Here is a 16,711-nt window from a genome sequence, read left to right as displayed (position 1 = left end):
AATTTTAAAATATAAGACAATGAAAATTTGAGGGGTATTTTGGAATTTCCACAAATTAGAGGGGCCTTTTAGCCTTTGCGCAGCGCCGTCATATCTCTCTCTCCCTCTCTCTCTCTCTCTCTCTCACTCAGACTTTACGCAGTGCCATCAAACCTCTCTCTCTCGCGAGCGCGCACTGTTCTAGAAGCTGCCGAGATCCGGATCAAGCTCATGGTGACACGTGGCATGGCAGCACGGTTTCCCTGCTGCTTAATTAACCCAAACGGCTTCTATCTCTCTCGAGTCTCTTCGTGTACTACAGCACTGTGCAGTCTCCAGTCTTTGTCCGTTGCCGGGTGCGAGGGCACACTTGCCGGGTCTACTTGCTTCCGCCACGTGTCCGGGGGAGGGGGCCGAAATCCCTTCCCCCTTTATCTATAGTATATATAGTATAGATTTCTTTTAACTTATCTAATGATTGCGTAGAAGCATGATTTTTGTTTGTTTTGAAGAGTCTTGTCACATGTCACAACGCACTCACGAGTGGACCAATGGATGTGGAGCATTGTCCACGTCATGGTCTAAATAGGTAAACAATGCTTTGGGGTTCAAGAGGTGACCACCCATGACACTAAACGACACGGTTGCGCACGTGGGGGTGGGTAAGGGGATCGACGATGTAGAAGGGTGGCGGGCATCTCGAGGTGGGTAAGGCCCCCAAAAAAATGGCAGTGTAGGTGAGGAGACCGGATTGGTACCCACAACCTCACACCCCAACGCCGTTTGAGGCTTGAGCTAACCACGTCACCCGTCCGTGCACATGTGAAAACAATGCCATTTTACATGGTGTTGTAAATGATAAACCTGGATTCGCTTAGAACTAAACCCGCATAGGTCCCCTGTCCGGGTTTAGTTCTAGGACGAGTTTAGTTTTAATAGGGAATCTACGGCCAGCATCGCCTCCACGACTACGCGCAAGCTTCCCATCCATTGATCTCCCCCCCCCCCCCCCCCCCTAAGTGCTCCGTGTCATTTAGTCATTCATCTCTTGCATGGATCAATCAACGTGGAGCATTGTCTGCATCATGGTCTAGATTGTTGGGCTTGTCAAGTCTAGACATAAAACTGCTTGAGGACAAGTGTACACATGTAAAATAGTGAGTATTAAGTGGGCGCTTGCCAACAACGTAAACCTTTCACATTAGGCCAATCAATCACCTTCTTGTGCTAGACTCAGAACTTAGAAAACCTATTTGAACTTGTTTGCAACAAACAACTCAAGGCTATGGGAGAAGAGGACATAAGTGCTGGATCAGAAGGTGGAATGATTTGGTGGAGAAGTCTCATCTCATCCTTCAAAGTGTATACAGAGGGCAAAGTTGTGCATGGTCAAATGCATTGTGCCATCTAGAGGCTCTCAATCCCACATCAAGGTGTCACATCTTGCCTCTCTGATGTACAAACATTTTACTACCAAAGGCATTGTGGAGCAGCCCCTCAAGTAAAAGCTTAACAGAATTTGGAAAACTAACTGGAGTTGTAAACAGTGGACCTATAGGTTCAGATGTCTTTGGGCCTATGCAATCTCCAACAAGCAAAGCACTCTTATGTGGCTCCTCATGCATCAAGGTATATGGACAGCAAAAAGAGCTCTATAGGCTGGACTGGGAAATGGAAATTGTAACAGATGTAAAGAAGCTATTGAGGATTGCAATCATCTCTGGTTCAATTGTAAAGACAATAGAAAAATTCTAGAACTACTCCAAACAGCTATCTCCCACTTCTCTCTCAATGTCTTGGATTATAAGGACCTCCTGTTGGGGAATTGCAAAGGCATGGATGTTCCCCTATGGAACAAGTGGAGAGGGGATGTCCTATGGCATACATGGCTTAAGAGCAATGCCTCTGTCTTCCAACACCCAGTTTCCTATCCCTTGTCTCTCCTCAAAAGGAGTCTGTTATAACAGAAATGAGGCCTTTTTACAGAGCTCATTGGCATAAGACATGAGACTGAATCTATCAACACCCTCCAAAAATGTGTAAGATGGCAAAATGGAGGATTGTTATGCCTCGGATCTACCAAGCCTCTAGATTCTTTATGATGGAAGTTGTGGCTTGATCTGGTGATTTGGGCAAACCCACCCCTTACCTGTGGGTTCCTTGTATCTTTTTTCTGCATCTGTTAATCAATTTCTACTTTCCACCAAAAAAAAAAAAAACTCGAGCAAAAATTGTCATAGCCTATCTGCCTAAGGTCTTGGAAGTTGGCAAATTGAAGACATGTTTTAATTCTTTAAGGGCTATTCCCATATGTGGGTGTGTGGGTGTGATGGGATGTCTCTCTCCCTACCTGTGAGGCTCTTGTACAAAGGGTGTGTGCGTGTGTTTCAAAGTTTTTGTACTCTCTAAATTTTGTTTTTTTTTAAGACACATAGGGAGGTATCCCTTCCCCCATTATATATAGTAGAGAGAGAGAGAGAGAGAGAGAGAGAGAGCTTGAAATGGAAAATCTTTCCATGTGGCAAGTTCTTGAGGGAAACCTTCCCTTTTATCTTTTAGAGAGAGAGAGAGAGAGAGAGAGAGTTTTGGAGAGTAGGGGATGCTTGAAATGGGACATCTCTCCATGTGGCAAGCCAAAACATTATCTGTCTTTTCATGTATAGTTTGATGTCAATCTTTCAACTACATAGCACATCAGCTTTGCTTATTTATAATTTTTTATGAGTACTAGTAAAACGGCGCTGCCTAGGCGGCATGGCCCCTGTTACCCTCAAACCACTTACTCTTAGCAAATTTCATAAAAGCAAATCAAGAAAAGTGAAGCTCTCCTCTCAAGGGCTCTCTCAACTCTTTCTCTCTCTCTCTCTCTCTCTCTCTCTCTCTAGCTCTCTCTAGTTCATGCACCGTGGCTCGTTGCCGATGAGTTGTTCTCCTACCCTGGCTCACCACGCCATAGCTGGCACTCGCTCCCCCTACTATGGCACTGCGACGGTTGACCCCAACAGCCCGAGCCCGATGTTCAAGAAAAACCATTTTCCCAACCATACAAAATTCCATTTATTGAATTTGGAAAGAGGAAATTTTAAAAAATTAGGTTATTCTCTCAAAATTTTACACTATTTTTCTCTATTTTGGGGTGGAATTTCTCCTTTTCCCCTTGCTCGTGCCCAGTGTGTTCGAGAAAAACACTTTTTCCAAACATACAAAATTCCCTTTCTTGAATTTGCGAAGAGGAAATTTTTAAAAATTAGGTTATTTTCTCATATTTTTCTCTATTTTGGGGTGGAATTTGTCCTTTTCCCTTGGCCGGGCCTAGTGTTTGAGAAAAACCATTTTCCCAAACATACAAAATTACCTTTCTTGAATTTGCGAAGAGGAAATGTTAAAAAATTGGTTACTTTCTCAAACTTTTACACTATTTTTCTCTATTTTGGGGTGGAGTTTCTGCTTTTCCCCTTGCCGTCATGCCCGAGCTTGAGGCGGCGCGATTGTCTTGGCCCGTACATCTCTCTCTCTCTCTCTCTCTCTCTCTCTCTCTCTCTCTCTCTCTCTCTCTCTCTCTCTCTCTCTCTCTCTCTGGTTCGCACTCAGGGCCTCAGCCGTTCACCGGCCAAAAAGTATCTCTCACCCGCATGCTGCTGCAGGGCACAGTTGCCTGAGCAAGGATTTAATGACACATGTTGGGGGGGGGGGGGGGATCCCTCCCCCTTTTATTATAGTATAGATATAGATAGATAGATATAGATAGGGGGCATTTGAGTCAAAGCCTCCTCCATGACAGACACCGGTTTGCCGAAGAGCGTCATAATCTTCTGTGTTTGTTATACAGTCTGTGTTCCTACGTAGGAGGCCATGCAGGAGGTCTGTGTTGCTAAGTAGGAGGCCATGCCGCTTGCTTGAAGCGTTGTTGAGCCTCTACTGTATCTATTGTCTTTAGTTACGGCTTGAGGAGATCGAACGTGAACACGTGCACCAACACCATCATCGACCTGCCAAATCCACAAGCCGAAAAGGAAGGTGCTCCGACATGTTGCTAAGCTTTCCATTATTTTGTAAATTTGCTAAGTTTTTGAATAACGTTTTTCGTTTTGTGTTAAGCTTTAAATACTTTTTCAAACAATTAAGCGCATGATGGTCCTTCTCTAAACTTTAAATTTAAATTTGAAGTTGAGGGATCATAGTGTAAAAATTAGTCCGGACGGCGGGTGGCATCTGCTGGAGCGAGAGACCTCTCTCCCTCTTCTTCTTCTCCCTCAGAGAGGACTGGCAAATTCTCTCTCTCTCTCTCTCTCTCTCTCTCTCTCTCTCACACACACACACACACACACACACACAAACACGGAGTCACCAACAAACAGCATCTGCAACTATTTGAGCGGCGAGCAGGGACACACATACACGGGCCTGCCTCAGCACATTGCAAACTCCAATGATAGTACCTGCAACCTTTTCCCATTTACTCCTTTCGGTGCTGCCTCTCTCTCTCTCTCTCTCTCTCTCTCTCTCTCTCTCTCTCTCTCTCTCTCTATGTCAAGCGCTATTCCTGAATTTTCTATGCCATCCCTGGACCCCTATCTACAGGGAACACACTCTCTCTCTCTTTCTCTCGTAGAGCGTGCTGGACGTAGGCTAGACTGCAAGCCACACTCACCGGACTCAAGAGGAAGCAACACGTGTCAAGGGGGCGGAATCCATCCCCCCCCCCCCCCCCCCCCCCCCCCCCTCTCTCTCTCTCTCTCTCTCTCTCTCTCTCTCTCTCTCTCAAGGAGTGATAGAGAAGAGGTGGAAAGGTTAGCTACACTATGTTGCTCAACAATATCTTGCAGCTATGAAGCTTTGCTCATGGACATCAATGAAGCCACTCAAGGAGCGCTATAGAAGATGAGGAAAGGGTAGTTAGTTTGCACTGCTCAACAATAGCTTGTAGCTAGAAGCTCGCAAGTTGTAGCCCAACATCTCCAGATCATGGAACTCATTGCAGGGTAGCTAGAATTTGAAGAAACTTACACCTACATGCCCATGTTTTCTTAGAGAGGCCTATCCTCTCGTGTGGCAAGGTAGTGGAAATTGGGCTGCAAGATATGCTAGTTAGCTGTGGGTGTCTTGTGGCACCAACTTGGCTTTGTAAAGTGCATGTGAGGGAGACACTTTGTCTCTCTATACATCTCTCTCTCTCTCTCTCTCTCTCTCTCTCTCTCTCTCTCTCTCAAAAATGGAACTTAGGGAGTTGATGTAGAAGAGTGTATTCACATTTTCAACATGAGGCATTTGTTGTTGTTGTGTGTGTGTGTGTGTGTGCGCGCACGCATGAGTGCATGCTATTTGCTTGTGTCGTTGAGGCTGTAAGGAACATAGCCACATCAAGCTACTTGCAACACGTGGCTAGGGGAGGGGCCTATCCTCTCGTGCGGCAAGGTAGTGGATGTTGGACTACAAGATATGCTAGTTAGCTGTGGGTGTCTTGTGGCACCAACTTGGCTTTGTAAAGTGCATGTGAGGGAGACACTTTGTCTCTCTATACATCTCTCTCTCTCTCTCTCTCTCTCTCTCTCTCTCTCTCTCTCTCAAAAATGGAACTTAGGGAGTTGATGTAGAAGAGTGTATTCACATTTTCAACATGAGGCATTTGTTGTTGTTGTGTGTGTGTGTGTGTGTGTGTGTGTGTGTGTGTGTGTGTGTGTGTGTGTGTGTGTGCGCGCGCACGCATGAGTGCATGCTATTTGCTTGTGTGGTTGAGGCTGTAAGGAACATAGCCACATCAAGCTACTTGCAACACATGGCTAGGGGAGGGGCCTATCCTCTCGTGCGGCAAGGTAGTGGATGTTGGACTACAAGATATGCTAGTCAGTTGCGGGTGTCTTGTGGCACCAACTTGGCTTTGCAAAGTGCATGTGAGGGAGACACTTTGTCTCTCTATACGTCTCTCTCTCTCTCTCTCTCTCAAAAATGGAACTTACGGAGATGATGTAAAAGAGTGTATTCACATTTTCAACATGAGACATTTGTTGTTGTTGTTGTCTCTCTCTCTCTCTCTCTCTCTCTCTCTCTCTCTCTCTCTCTCACACACACACACACAAAAATGGAACTCTAGGTAAATTTAAAGAGCTTATTCACATTTTCAACATTTTCACACGTTGAAAATTGAAATAGACCAACCGATAGGTAAAAATGGCTCTCACCTGCTACGATGCCCTAATTAGTAACATGCATAAATTGTCCACTGGATTAGGGAAAGTAAATTGAAAACTTGTGCACATTGCCAAATGAGAAATAAATGGGGAAACCATGGGCTTAAGCTTCTTGGCATCTTCCGCTCTTTACTTAGAAACCTTGATGATTGTCCTCGGCCAGCAGCAAATGGAAGCCAGGTTAACTTGTAGGAATGCATGTTAACTTCACCATTCTCCTGGAGTCCAATAACTCAAAGCTGTTCCAAAAAAAAAAAAAGAGGAAGAGAGAGAGAGAGAGAGAGAGAGAGAGAGAGAGAGAGCTGCACTTCCAATAACCTGCGCCTACTTTAGAAGCTGGTTCTCAAAAAATATTGAAAGTATTAACTGAGGCAATAAAAAACCTTGACCAGCTTCATGTCACAGGCACAATACTCTCTCTCTCGTGCGTGCGTGGCTTGTGCTACACCCTTGAACTTTGGGACAGTTGGGTGGGGAGGATTTACTGAACTCCACTGAATCGACTACTTTGCTCAACTTGGCTGCATCTGTTGCTTTTCTTCCTAGCGTCAACCACCCAACCCTCCAAACAGGCGACTCCCCCCCCCAAATTTTGGTTGTGCAGGTCGAAAGCTCCAAAGGGAAAGTGCCTTATTAGCCATGGCAGCTTGATCTATCCCTTAGTGTTGCGAGTGCGAAGGTAGGGCCAAAAGAAGTAGCAGGTATAGTGCATCGAGGCATGCATGGGTTCCGTAGGAGGTTTGCACACAACGTGGGTTCTGTAGGTGGAGCAGCTGGGCATAACTGGCCGGTGCAGGACAGAGTACCCATGGATGGGTCGACGTATAGTTGCAGCACAGAGACGGCGGATGGGGGAATGGGACGTGGTTGAGGCAGGCTGCAGACAGTTCTATGAGTAGCGCAGGGAGAGTGCAAGGTGTACTGTAAGGTGCGCAAGGAGATTGATGTCTGCCTTTCAGGGTTCTTCGCCTTTGGGCGAAGAAGGAAAGGAGACAAAGGGTGAGGAAAGGACAGAGCATGGGGACGTCGCACGGGCGTGGTTCTCCCTCAGGACTAAATAACACATAGTATTAATGAGGGGGGGGTAAGGGGATCGAGGGCAGAGAAGTGCGCGCATGAAAATCGGAGAGGTTGCAGCCGTAGATGGGCACTTAAAAACTAAACCCGGCCACAGACTAAATCCGGTCACATATTAAACCCGGGCAGCGCCTACGTTTTAAATATAAAACTCCAAAAACCCGGGCCATGGGTACAACATGTGCGCGCGGGTGGGATGGTTACCCCATGCGTCACAATCTGGGCGACGAGGCCCTGGGTTCAAATCGAGTCGCCGCCCGGTTTCTTTTTCGCGTTGACTTGCCGTGCGTCCGGGTTTAATCTGCCTCGGGCTCCCCAAGGGGGGGGGGGGGGGGGATAACCATCCCACCCGCGCGCACATGTTGTACCCATGGCCCGGGTTTTTGGGGTTTTATATATAAAACATAGGCGCTGCCCGGGTTTAATCTGTGACCGGGTTTAGTCTGTGGCCGTGTTTAGTTTTTAAGTGTCCATCTACGGCTGCAACCACTCCGATTTTCGTGCGCGCACTTCTCTGCCCTCGATCCCCTTACCCCCCCCTCATTAATACTATGTGTTATTTAGTCCTGAGGGGCGACAAGGCCCTGGGTTCAAATCGAGTCGCCACCCGGGTTCTTTTTCGTGTTGACTTGCCGTGCGTCCCGGTTTAATCTGCCTCGGGCTCCCCGCATCCACTTCCGCGCCGTCGATCCCCTTACCCCCCCTCTTTAATGTTATGTGTCACTTAGTGTCGTGGGTCCTCATGACTAAATAACACATAGTATTAATGAGGGGGGGGTAAGGGGATCGAGGGCAGAGAAGTGCGCGCACGAAAATCGGAGAGGTTGCAGCCGTAGATGGGCACTTAAAAACTAAACCCGACCACAGAATAAACCCGGTCACAGATTAAACCCGGGCAGCGCCTATGTTTTAAATATAAAACCCCAAAAACCCGGGCCATGGGTACAACATGTGCGCGCGGGTGGGATGGTTACCCCATGCGTCACAATCTGGGCGACGAGGCCCTGCCTCAGGACTAAATAACACATAGTATTAATGAGGGGGGGGGGGGGGGTAAGGGGATCGAGGGCAGAGAAGTGCGCGCACAAAAATCGGAGAGGTTGCAGCCGTAGATGGACACTTAAAAACTAAACCCGGCCACATATTAAACCCGGTCACAGATTAAACACGGGCAGTGCCTATGTTTTAAATATAAAACCCCAAAAACCCGGGCCATGGATACAACATGTGCGCGCGGGTGGGATGGTTACCCCATGCGTCACAATCTGGGCGATGAGACCTTGGGTTCAAATCAAATCGCCGCTCGGATTCTTTTTCGCGTTGACTTGCCGTGCGTCCGAGTTTAATCTGCCTCGGGCTTCCCGCATCCACTTCCGCACCGTCGATCCCCTTACCCCCCCCGCCCCCCCTCTTTAATGTTATGTGTCACTTAGTGTCGTGAGGGGAGGGGGCCGGAATCCCTTCCCCCATTATCTATTAGTATAGAAACATCATTTGTTATACACGAAAATGCTTAAGTGCATCTAAGATAAAAAATTTAGCATTAATATAGCATTAATTATTATAACTCTTTTGTCAACTTTAGGTATTAGGATGTGATGTGTTTATATCGAAAAGTTGCTACTCCATTTCTACGACATGCAACCTTCCTCCTAAATTTTCTCCACATTATTCAAGTCCCTTTTTTTGTCACTTAGCCCAATCCATGGCACTAAGTGACACGGGCATTGAGGGGTTTGGATCTACGGTGGGATGAAAGAAAATCGTAGATCGATCAATATAATTTTAGGTACCCGAGATTAGAGATTACTTTGTATCCAAGATTACTCCACATGCAGGGTTCAAACCTTTGATCTCACCTTTGAGACTCCCATGTCCCACAAGCACCAGCGTGTTTTTCATGATGGTATGGGAATGAGATTACTCTTATACCAAATGTGAGTCGGCATCGCTAAAAGTAATCTCGGGTACAAAAAATAATCTCGGTACCGATACTTTTAGCGGTGCCGATAAAAATCTACGACGCTCGATGATCTTACCGTAGCCCCGATGCCTGTGTCACTTAGTCTTGACCCCCCCCGCCCCCCCTCCCCCAACAAAGGAAAATATGAAAGTATGAATATCTTTCTTTTTTTAAGCAGTTACTCTCTCCCGACACCAAAATAACTCCCACTTTCCACATGTGACTTCTTCCTCTGAAGTAGAGCATCAGGACATTGGAATACATCAAATTATCTTGTCACTTCACCTATCACTTGTACACGTCTATCTCATGCCACATGTCAACTTTGAGCCCAAAAGATCAAGAAAATCTCAGATTTTGTCAAAAAAACACACTAAAGACTCTTTTGTCCAAATTTTGAGTTAATTGTCACATTTTTTGATCCAAATCATCCCATACTAGTATGTGACCCACGCGTTGCTTCGGTCAAGGAGTATCATTCAATTTTGGGTAGGCCCCTTCCCCCTTTCTTCAAAGGGATAACGCATCCAACTCAAGGTAGTGACAACCATATCTTAAATGCTTTATTATGTACAATAAGGTTTTACATGCTTTATGGTATCAACCTAAATCACATCGACTTTGTGCGACTTAAAAGACTGCTTGTTTGGGGGGGAGAGAGAGTAGAAGAATAACATGGTTTTTTTAACTTTAGAGAGAGAGAGAGAGAGAGAGGGAGGGAGGGAGAGGGAAACTAAAAGAAAAACAACAATCCACTTCCATTATTATAAGTAGTCTTTGCAAGCATAACATAATGTTCGTCTCTAAAGAAAAAGTTTTTTGAAAGCCGCTAAATTTTAACTAACAAAACAGTTGCAACTTCAAAACGACAACCTTGGAGATGCTCCTACCAAAACGACGACAGCCCTCATGTAGGGTGTACAATACGATCCTCCGATTTTCAAACCTATCCCTATAAGAGTATTCTGCATTGGCCAGCAAGCGATCTCCGAGCTCGCGAACCTATATGCGAGCTGAACCTGCAGTATGATTCAAAGCCACATTGATTTGAAAGCATCCTTGTAGTCCGCCAAAAAACTCATGTACTTCCATTAAAATGTTATCACTATAAATAGTGATTCCTGCAAGCCAACAGGTTAAGTACAATAAGTTTAATAACCAACCAAAACATTAAAAAGCATTGTGCTTCATTGATGTTCCTTACCTAACAACTTCAAAGCTCTCAACAATGTGTACTACATCGTGCGTAGTGAGTGGGCCTCTCCAACCAAGTGGATCTACATGAGAAAATTGTCAGTTAAACACCAACCTGAAAATTTTACAAAGGATATACTTAGATGTTACCATAGATATGAAATGGTGGATGATGAAGCATCCAGCTAAATGTAGATAGTCTCCAATGTCGTCTTTGACGTGGAATCCATAAATAGAACATTTCAACCCCATCCAAGAAACATCATAAAATCAGCTTTTCATGACCATCGAAGTGTATAGAGAATTGAATCAACATACTATCTATAGTATGTGAACCATATGCTGGTGTGAACCAAAAGAGCACACTACTAATACCACTACAACTCTTAAATCTGTGTCAAAATCTTAGCTCTCGATCACTCACAGACATATAGTATAGTTGTTACATAAATCTACTCGTTTATGTATACATAAGCCATAAAATTTCAACATTCCCACATAATGAGATGAGAAAACATGAAAAATATCACACATATGTAACGACTTAAAATAGAAGGCAACACTTAGTTTTGAGATTTTGATGTCTTTTTTGAAAAGAAATAACTCCAAATGCAATACCAATAAACCTTCAAACATAGAAAGATTTTATTCATAATTTCCATTGTCCACTCCATGGAAAACGTCAAAACTCTTAGGAAACAAACAAAATAATTAGTGGCAAATGATGCTTTGGTGGAGTTTCAACTGGCACTATATAATAACTATAATAATGTCCAAATTCCCTACAATTATCATACATCGACGACCCGTTTTGCAAATGAAATCCCACAAACTCTATCGTCTTTTTGAACCTTCCACAAGGTCTACATTATATGTCCATGGTGGATACACATCATAACAGGGGCCAAATGGTCCCTAATTTTCAAATCAAAGGGTTTCATAGGAGGAAGTTTGTTGTTTGCAAAACAAAAACAAACTTGAGGCATGTGCATATGCATCAATACAATAAAACATCTAGTTGAAGTGGTTTGATGTGCATGACCCCAGTCTGAAGTTGTCTACAATGGTCATTACGTCAAACTAATAATGGGGTCTAGAAAGTGCCTCCCTATTATTCAAGAGTGCAAAAAGTGAACCAAATCTAAAGGAGCAAGACAATTCCTACTTGTAAACCTACATAGTTGTAGTGATTGAAACCTCTTTTCTAGTGACATGCTACCTTATGTCCCCAAGCCACAAAGGTAGTACTTCATATTGTTTTTACACGAATATCATCCCAACCAAGGTCTCAAAACTTAATTTAAGTATAATCTATGGCTTCATACAATGTAGATCAAGCAACACAAGCATAAAACCAAACGAAACAACATGTTCATTAATTTACCCTACCAACGTAGTTCAAAGCAAGGTATGCTTTAGTACATCAAGACACTGAATCCAATTATCACACAGAAGTATGTGCTTCAATTATTTTAGTAGCCAAGGTTAAACGTTGCTATATGGCACCTGCATTAGAAGCTCGATCCATCTTTGTCATCAATGCATTCAATCGATTCAGGTGGACCTTGAGCCGTGTCACCTCTCCTTCTAGAGCAAGGACCTGGTCCTTAAGTGCATCAATTTGGATTCCAATTTCCCTATCGGGCATGTTTGAGTTTTGCATTGATTCAAACTATTGCTCCATGCACACCATCATGTCGAGTTGGTTCTCCTCAACATGGGTCATTTCGCCATTGTAGCGTCGTGCACATAAATGCACCTCATTGCGAAGTTCTACAATTTGTTGGCCATTGGATTGCTGAGCCACCTCCAAAAGTGCTTCCAAGTGTCTTTCAAAGTCCAATTGCCTAGACTCACTATGTGCAAAGAAGTCCCATAAAGCATCCATGAGTTGGTCGTTCCCATCATTTACCACAGGATCAACAGAAGAGGATCCCACACATCCAGAATTTCTCTTTGCCACTCAAACATTGGCAAACCTTGGAGGAGTGTACTCGATACCATCAAACTCGGTCTCAACAATGGCATTGTTATTAGTGTTTTCCATAGCTGTACCATTAAAAGGTACATCACAATGCATATAAAGCTAGATTATGTGTTAACTACCACGAAGGAGGCAATCCCTTGCACAATATTACAAACATAGCATCTTATCTTACCAAAAAAACATAATCTACACAAAGCTTAAGAGGTGCAAGTTCAGGAAAAGTCACAGAGAGACTTTAGAGTTTTTCTCACACTTCCTAGTAACATGCATGATTTTTCTCTCTTCCTTATTGCACCTCTCTCTCTCTCTCTCTCTCTCTCTCTCTCTCTCTCTCAACATAGCAACCTATCCTCTCAAAAATGTGAGGATTATTGTGCTCAAACAAAAATCTTAAGATATGAATCTAATATCTTGGATCCCTCGACTCAAATTGCAAGTCAAAAACTCTATTGCATAGATTTAGAAAAGTCATAATAAACATCAAGACATTCAAAAATGTATCCACATATTCAAAGAACATTGCTTAAAATGGATCACAAACATGGCAAAGTTGTTGATATGTTTGTCATAGAAACAAACTCATTCAAGGGAACTAAAGTGCCACAAATGATCTAAGGGGCACTATCAACGTAGCTCGCTTCATCATGCAATTGGCAATTGGCTCGGAGTTTCTCCATTCCTAAATTAAGGACTCTTTTTTTATCCCAAGGTTGATTATCTCCTGGATTAACAAACGTAAGTAGTGAAAAAGAGAGATTTTTTTTTGAAATAATACAATCCAGTAATTTACACGTACCAGTTATTGGAGCTATGTATGGAAATGCCAAACATGCAAGTTGTTTAGGCAAGTAGATTTGGTATATCAACTCAGAGAACCTAGAACTCTGGATGTACTCCCAATCATTGGGAATGGAGTATCCTTCATATCTAGCAAACCACTGAGCGTCATCTTCATCTTGGGAAGACACACACTCCTTCCTTACCGAGTAGACACCGTACTCAATGTCGGAGGAGTACGCCAAAATATGCAATGTAAAAATATCGATAGGTGGCAACTTCCTAAGGTCCACAACACAAAAAGAAACACAAAAAATCCATGAATCTTACTTTATGCCAAGAGAATTCCCGATTTCATGCACACACACCTGGTCTGGTAGTGCTTGCCAATGGTCCTAACAATTTTTTCATGCGGCAAAGGCGCGCACCAAAAACGAGGCTCTGCTTAAACAAAAAGAAAATCAAGGTCTCAAAAGGAACACAATAAGTCTCCACATAATGCCTTAATGGTGGAAAAAAATATACCAGGATGTGGATGATCTTCTACATTTAACAAAAAGGACACCTCGGAGATGTAAGAAACCTGATCCATGATCTATATAGCCAAATGGAAACCAAAAAATAGACAATGTGAGGAAGGAACAAAAACCTTCACATTACATAGTTTAGTATATGTTATGGAGAGAAGTAGAAACTTAATTCATGAAATATTTTATGAGTTGAAACATACACAAAGATGAAGACAGTGATAAGAAGGAATGGAGCCTTCATACGGCATTGTTTAATATCTCATGGTACACAATGTTTGTTGTTACTGTAGTTTTTTTGTTCATGTCAACGTCACGTAGGAGAATCCTCACTCCAGCAGCAGCTGAACGTGCACGTGACAATGCAACATACAATTGTCCATGAGTGAAGACCGGTGTCACCAGGTATACGCCCAATACGGCAATGCTTTGGCCCTGTGACTTATTTATCATCATACAAAAAGCCAATCTAACTGGAAATTGTCTTCGTCTAAGAATAAATGGCGAATCAGTGCCAAAATTCACAAACATATTCGAGGGATGAAAACCCTAGTCCCAACCTGTGTATCTGTAATAACTTCTGCCTCTAAAACTCTACCGTGAAATGCCTTGCACACCAAGCGTGTCCCATTGCATAGACCTCCACTTAGGTCAAGGTTTCGTAGTAGAATTATTGGAGCATTCATCTTTAACTCCAAGCAATGTGCTGGAAATCCACCACCCATGTTTAGACCATTTAAAAACTCCACAGAGTATCAGAATGAATCTTGCATCGAATTTCCCACCACAGAGTCAGTACTAAAGTATTTCACAACATCACCTTTCATTGCATACAGGGCCTTAGCATTGAGAATATCAACATCTGAGTTTTTGGGAGCAAGTATTGCTCGCTCTTTGAAGTATTCTACATTGCCCACATCTTGATCCAATTCTGAATAAATGCAACCTATCAATACATCTACTGAAGACGAAGAAAGCACCATGTGACGGGAAATTACTATCTTTTGTTCATCACCACTTGTCAAAGTCCCATTTCCTACATCCATAAGCCATTCTCTATAGGCATAATTTGCAATATCACCATCTCCCACATGCATGTTATGTGTCAATTTAAGGATCTTCACATGATTCCATAAGTGTGATCGACAAAGTGTAGCATCAACAATGTTTGCACGTGCTCCCTTGAACACCACTGGTAAGATTTTCCTAAAATCTCCCCCAAGAAGTAACACTTCTCCACCGAACGGCCTTCTTGAGCACATGATATCTTGCAAAGACTTGTCCAAAGCCTCAAAGGCGTATCGATGCATCATAGGTGCTTCATCCCACACAATCAACTTGCATAGTCTAAGCAGTTCAGCAAGCTGACCCTGGATAGGGATATTGCATGTGCTACAATTATCGAGCTCCAAGGGTATCTTGAACCTGGAATGTGCAGTGTGTCCATTCTGTCTAGTAGCAATGTTGAAATCCTAGAAGACGTTGTGGCTAATGCAACTCCTCCTTCTCCGAGTATGCATAACAACAAACAATTGTACAAATAAGTTTTTCCACTCCCTGCAGGCCCATCAAGGAAAAAAGTAGCCCCACCATTAACAGTCAATCCATGCAAAACCGTCTCAAAAGCAATCCTTTGATCTTCATTTAGAGTCCGCTCCATTTCATGTGACATAGATAGCTCTTGTGTGGTATCAAAGCATTGTTCTTGAAAAAGCAAGTTGTTTTCATCACGTGTCACAAAGCGCTCATCAGGCATTAGGATTACAGGATATTCAGTTAAACTTTGCCCAAATGTACCAAGAATGTTATGCAAATCTCTCAACGCATATCCTTCAACAACCCGTGCATATCCATCCAAGGACTCGTATCTTGACTCCAATATGTGATGATAGTCCTCAGACAAAAAATCTCAAAATATTTCCCATAAGAGATGAGGGGAGGAGGGCTCACAAAACAATAGAATGGTCACAAACAAATGTCTCAATTGCAAGCCTGTATGTGTACTACAAGCTTCCTCCATGCAGCCAAACCATTCCCCATCATCCTCCAGGATACCTCTTGCAATGCATGCTGCCTTGAATGTTGGGAACAATACACCATTTACAGTACGCAAATCCTCAAATGATTTGCATCCTTTACAAATAGTCAAAAGCAAACGGACATAATATCGTTCACCTGCAGAGGGCTGGACAAAATACATCCGCCCAATAGGGTCCCCACGACATCTCTTTGTCCATTTTTTGGAACCAGAATTCCACACCCACTTTCGAGGAAAATCAATGTAAAAAGTTTCGTTTGCATTAGGATTCTCCAAGTTACATGTGAACCACTCTATCAAAGTGGTCTTCTCTGCACCCTCTCTTTGCAAGACATCATTAAGGTTGTCATTATCTCGAAATGTCACCATTTGACTACCTGGATCATGCACACTCAATCTCTGGACAACTGGGGCATCTTTGTGCAAAGGGAATTCAAAAATTCTCCAGCAAGCCTTAGATGCGGATACATAGTGGCCATTTGTGTACATGTTTATCTCATCAACGTTCTCCCTTTCTGTATCCTGTACCGGCGGATGGAATCTTACAGTTGCCATGTCATGCCCCTTGTAGATGTACTTGTAGACATACTTGACAGCTAAAATTGTAGAGCATACCTCAACATTGATATGTGCATTAAATAGTGTTGACAAAACAGGATTATATGGCACAACCCATCGGTTATCAATAGTAGAACCCCTAACCTGCGGTAAAGCCATTGTTTCGTCGTGCATAAATGGGGTAGCCATTATTATCCATGCTTGTTTGCTCACGAAATAGACGTGGATATTTTCTAATACAATGCCCATCAACCATGCAAGGTGACAAACTATTAAACCCACCACATGGGCCATGAATGTTACAACGAACTATGATATCATGCAACATTGGAAATCATTTTTTATCTGGCAGCTCTGCACAAACCATCTTGTCGTAGTCAAATACTGATTGAAGCTTACATCGAGGATCTATAATCAATAATG

General features: G+C 43.3%; 1 protein-coding gene across 1 annotated transcript; it reads right to left on the bottom strand.

Annotated features, from left to right (window-relative positions):
• Positions 1 to 14,447: 14,447 nt before the first annotated feature.
• LOC147435710 (uncharacterized) lies at positions 14,448 to 16,447 on the bottom strand. The gene is made up of 3 exons (XM_086487769.1): positions 15,666 to 16,447; positions 15,231 to 15,560; positions 14,448 to 15,117 (listed from the first exon to the last, which is right to left on the bottom strand). The coding sequence occupies exons 1-3, from the start codon at positions 16,445 to 16,447 to the stop codon at positions 14,448 to 14,450; spliced, it is 1,782 nt and encodes a 593-aa protein (XP_086343895.1).
• Between the last annotated feature and the right edge of the window lie 264 nt (positions 16,448 to 16,711).

The sequence above is a fragment of the Adiantum capillus-veneris genome, chromosome 18 (assembly GCF_014529385.1).
Source record: "Adiantum capillus-veneris isolate H3 chromosome 18, ASM1452938v2, whole genome shotgun sequence".
Classification (NCBI taxonomy): Eukaryota; Viridiplantae; Streptophyta; class Polypodiopsida; order Polypodiales; family Pteridaceae; genus Adiantum; species Adiantum capillus-veneris.
Note: the sequence above shows the minus strand (reverse complement) of the source record. Positions and strands in the feature narration are given on the sequence as shown.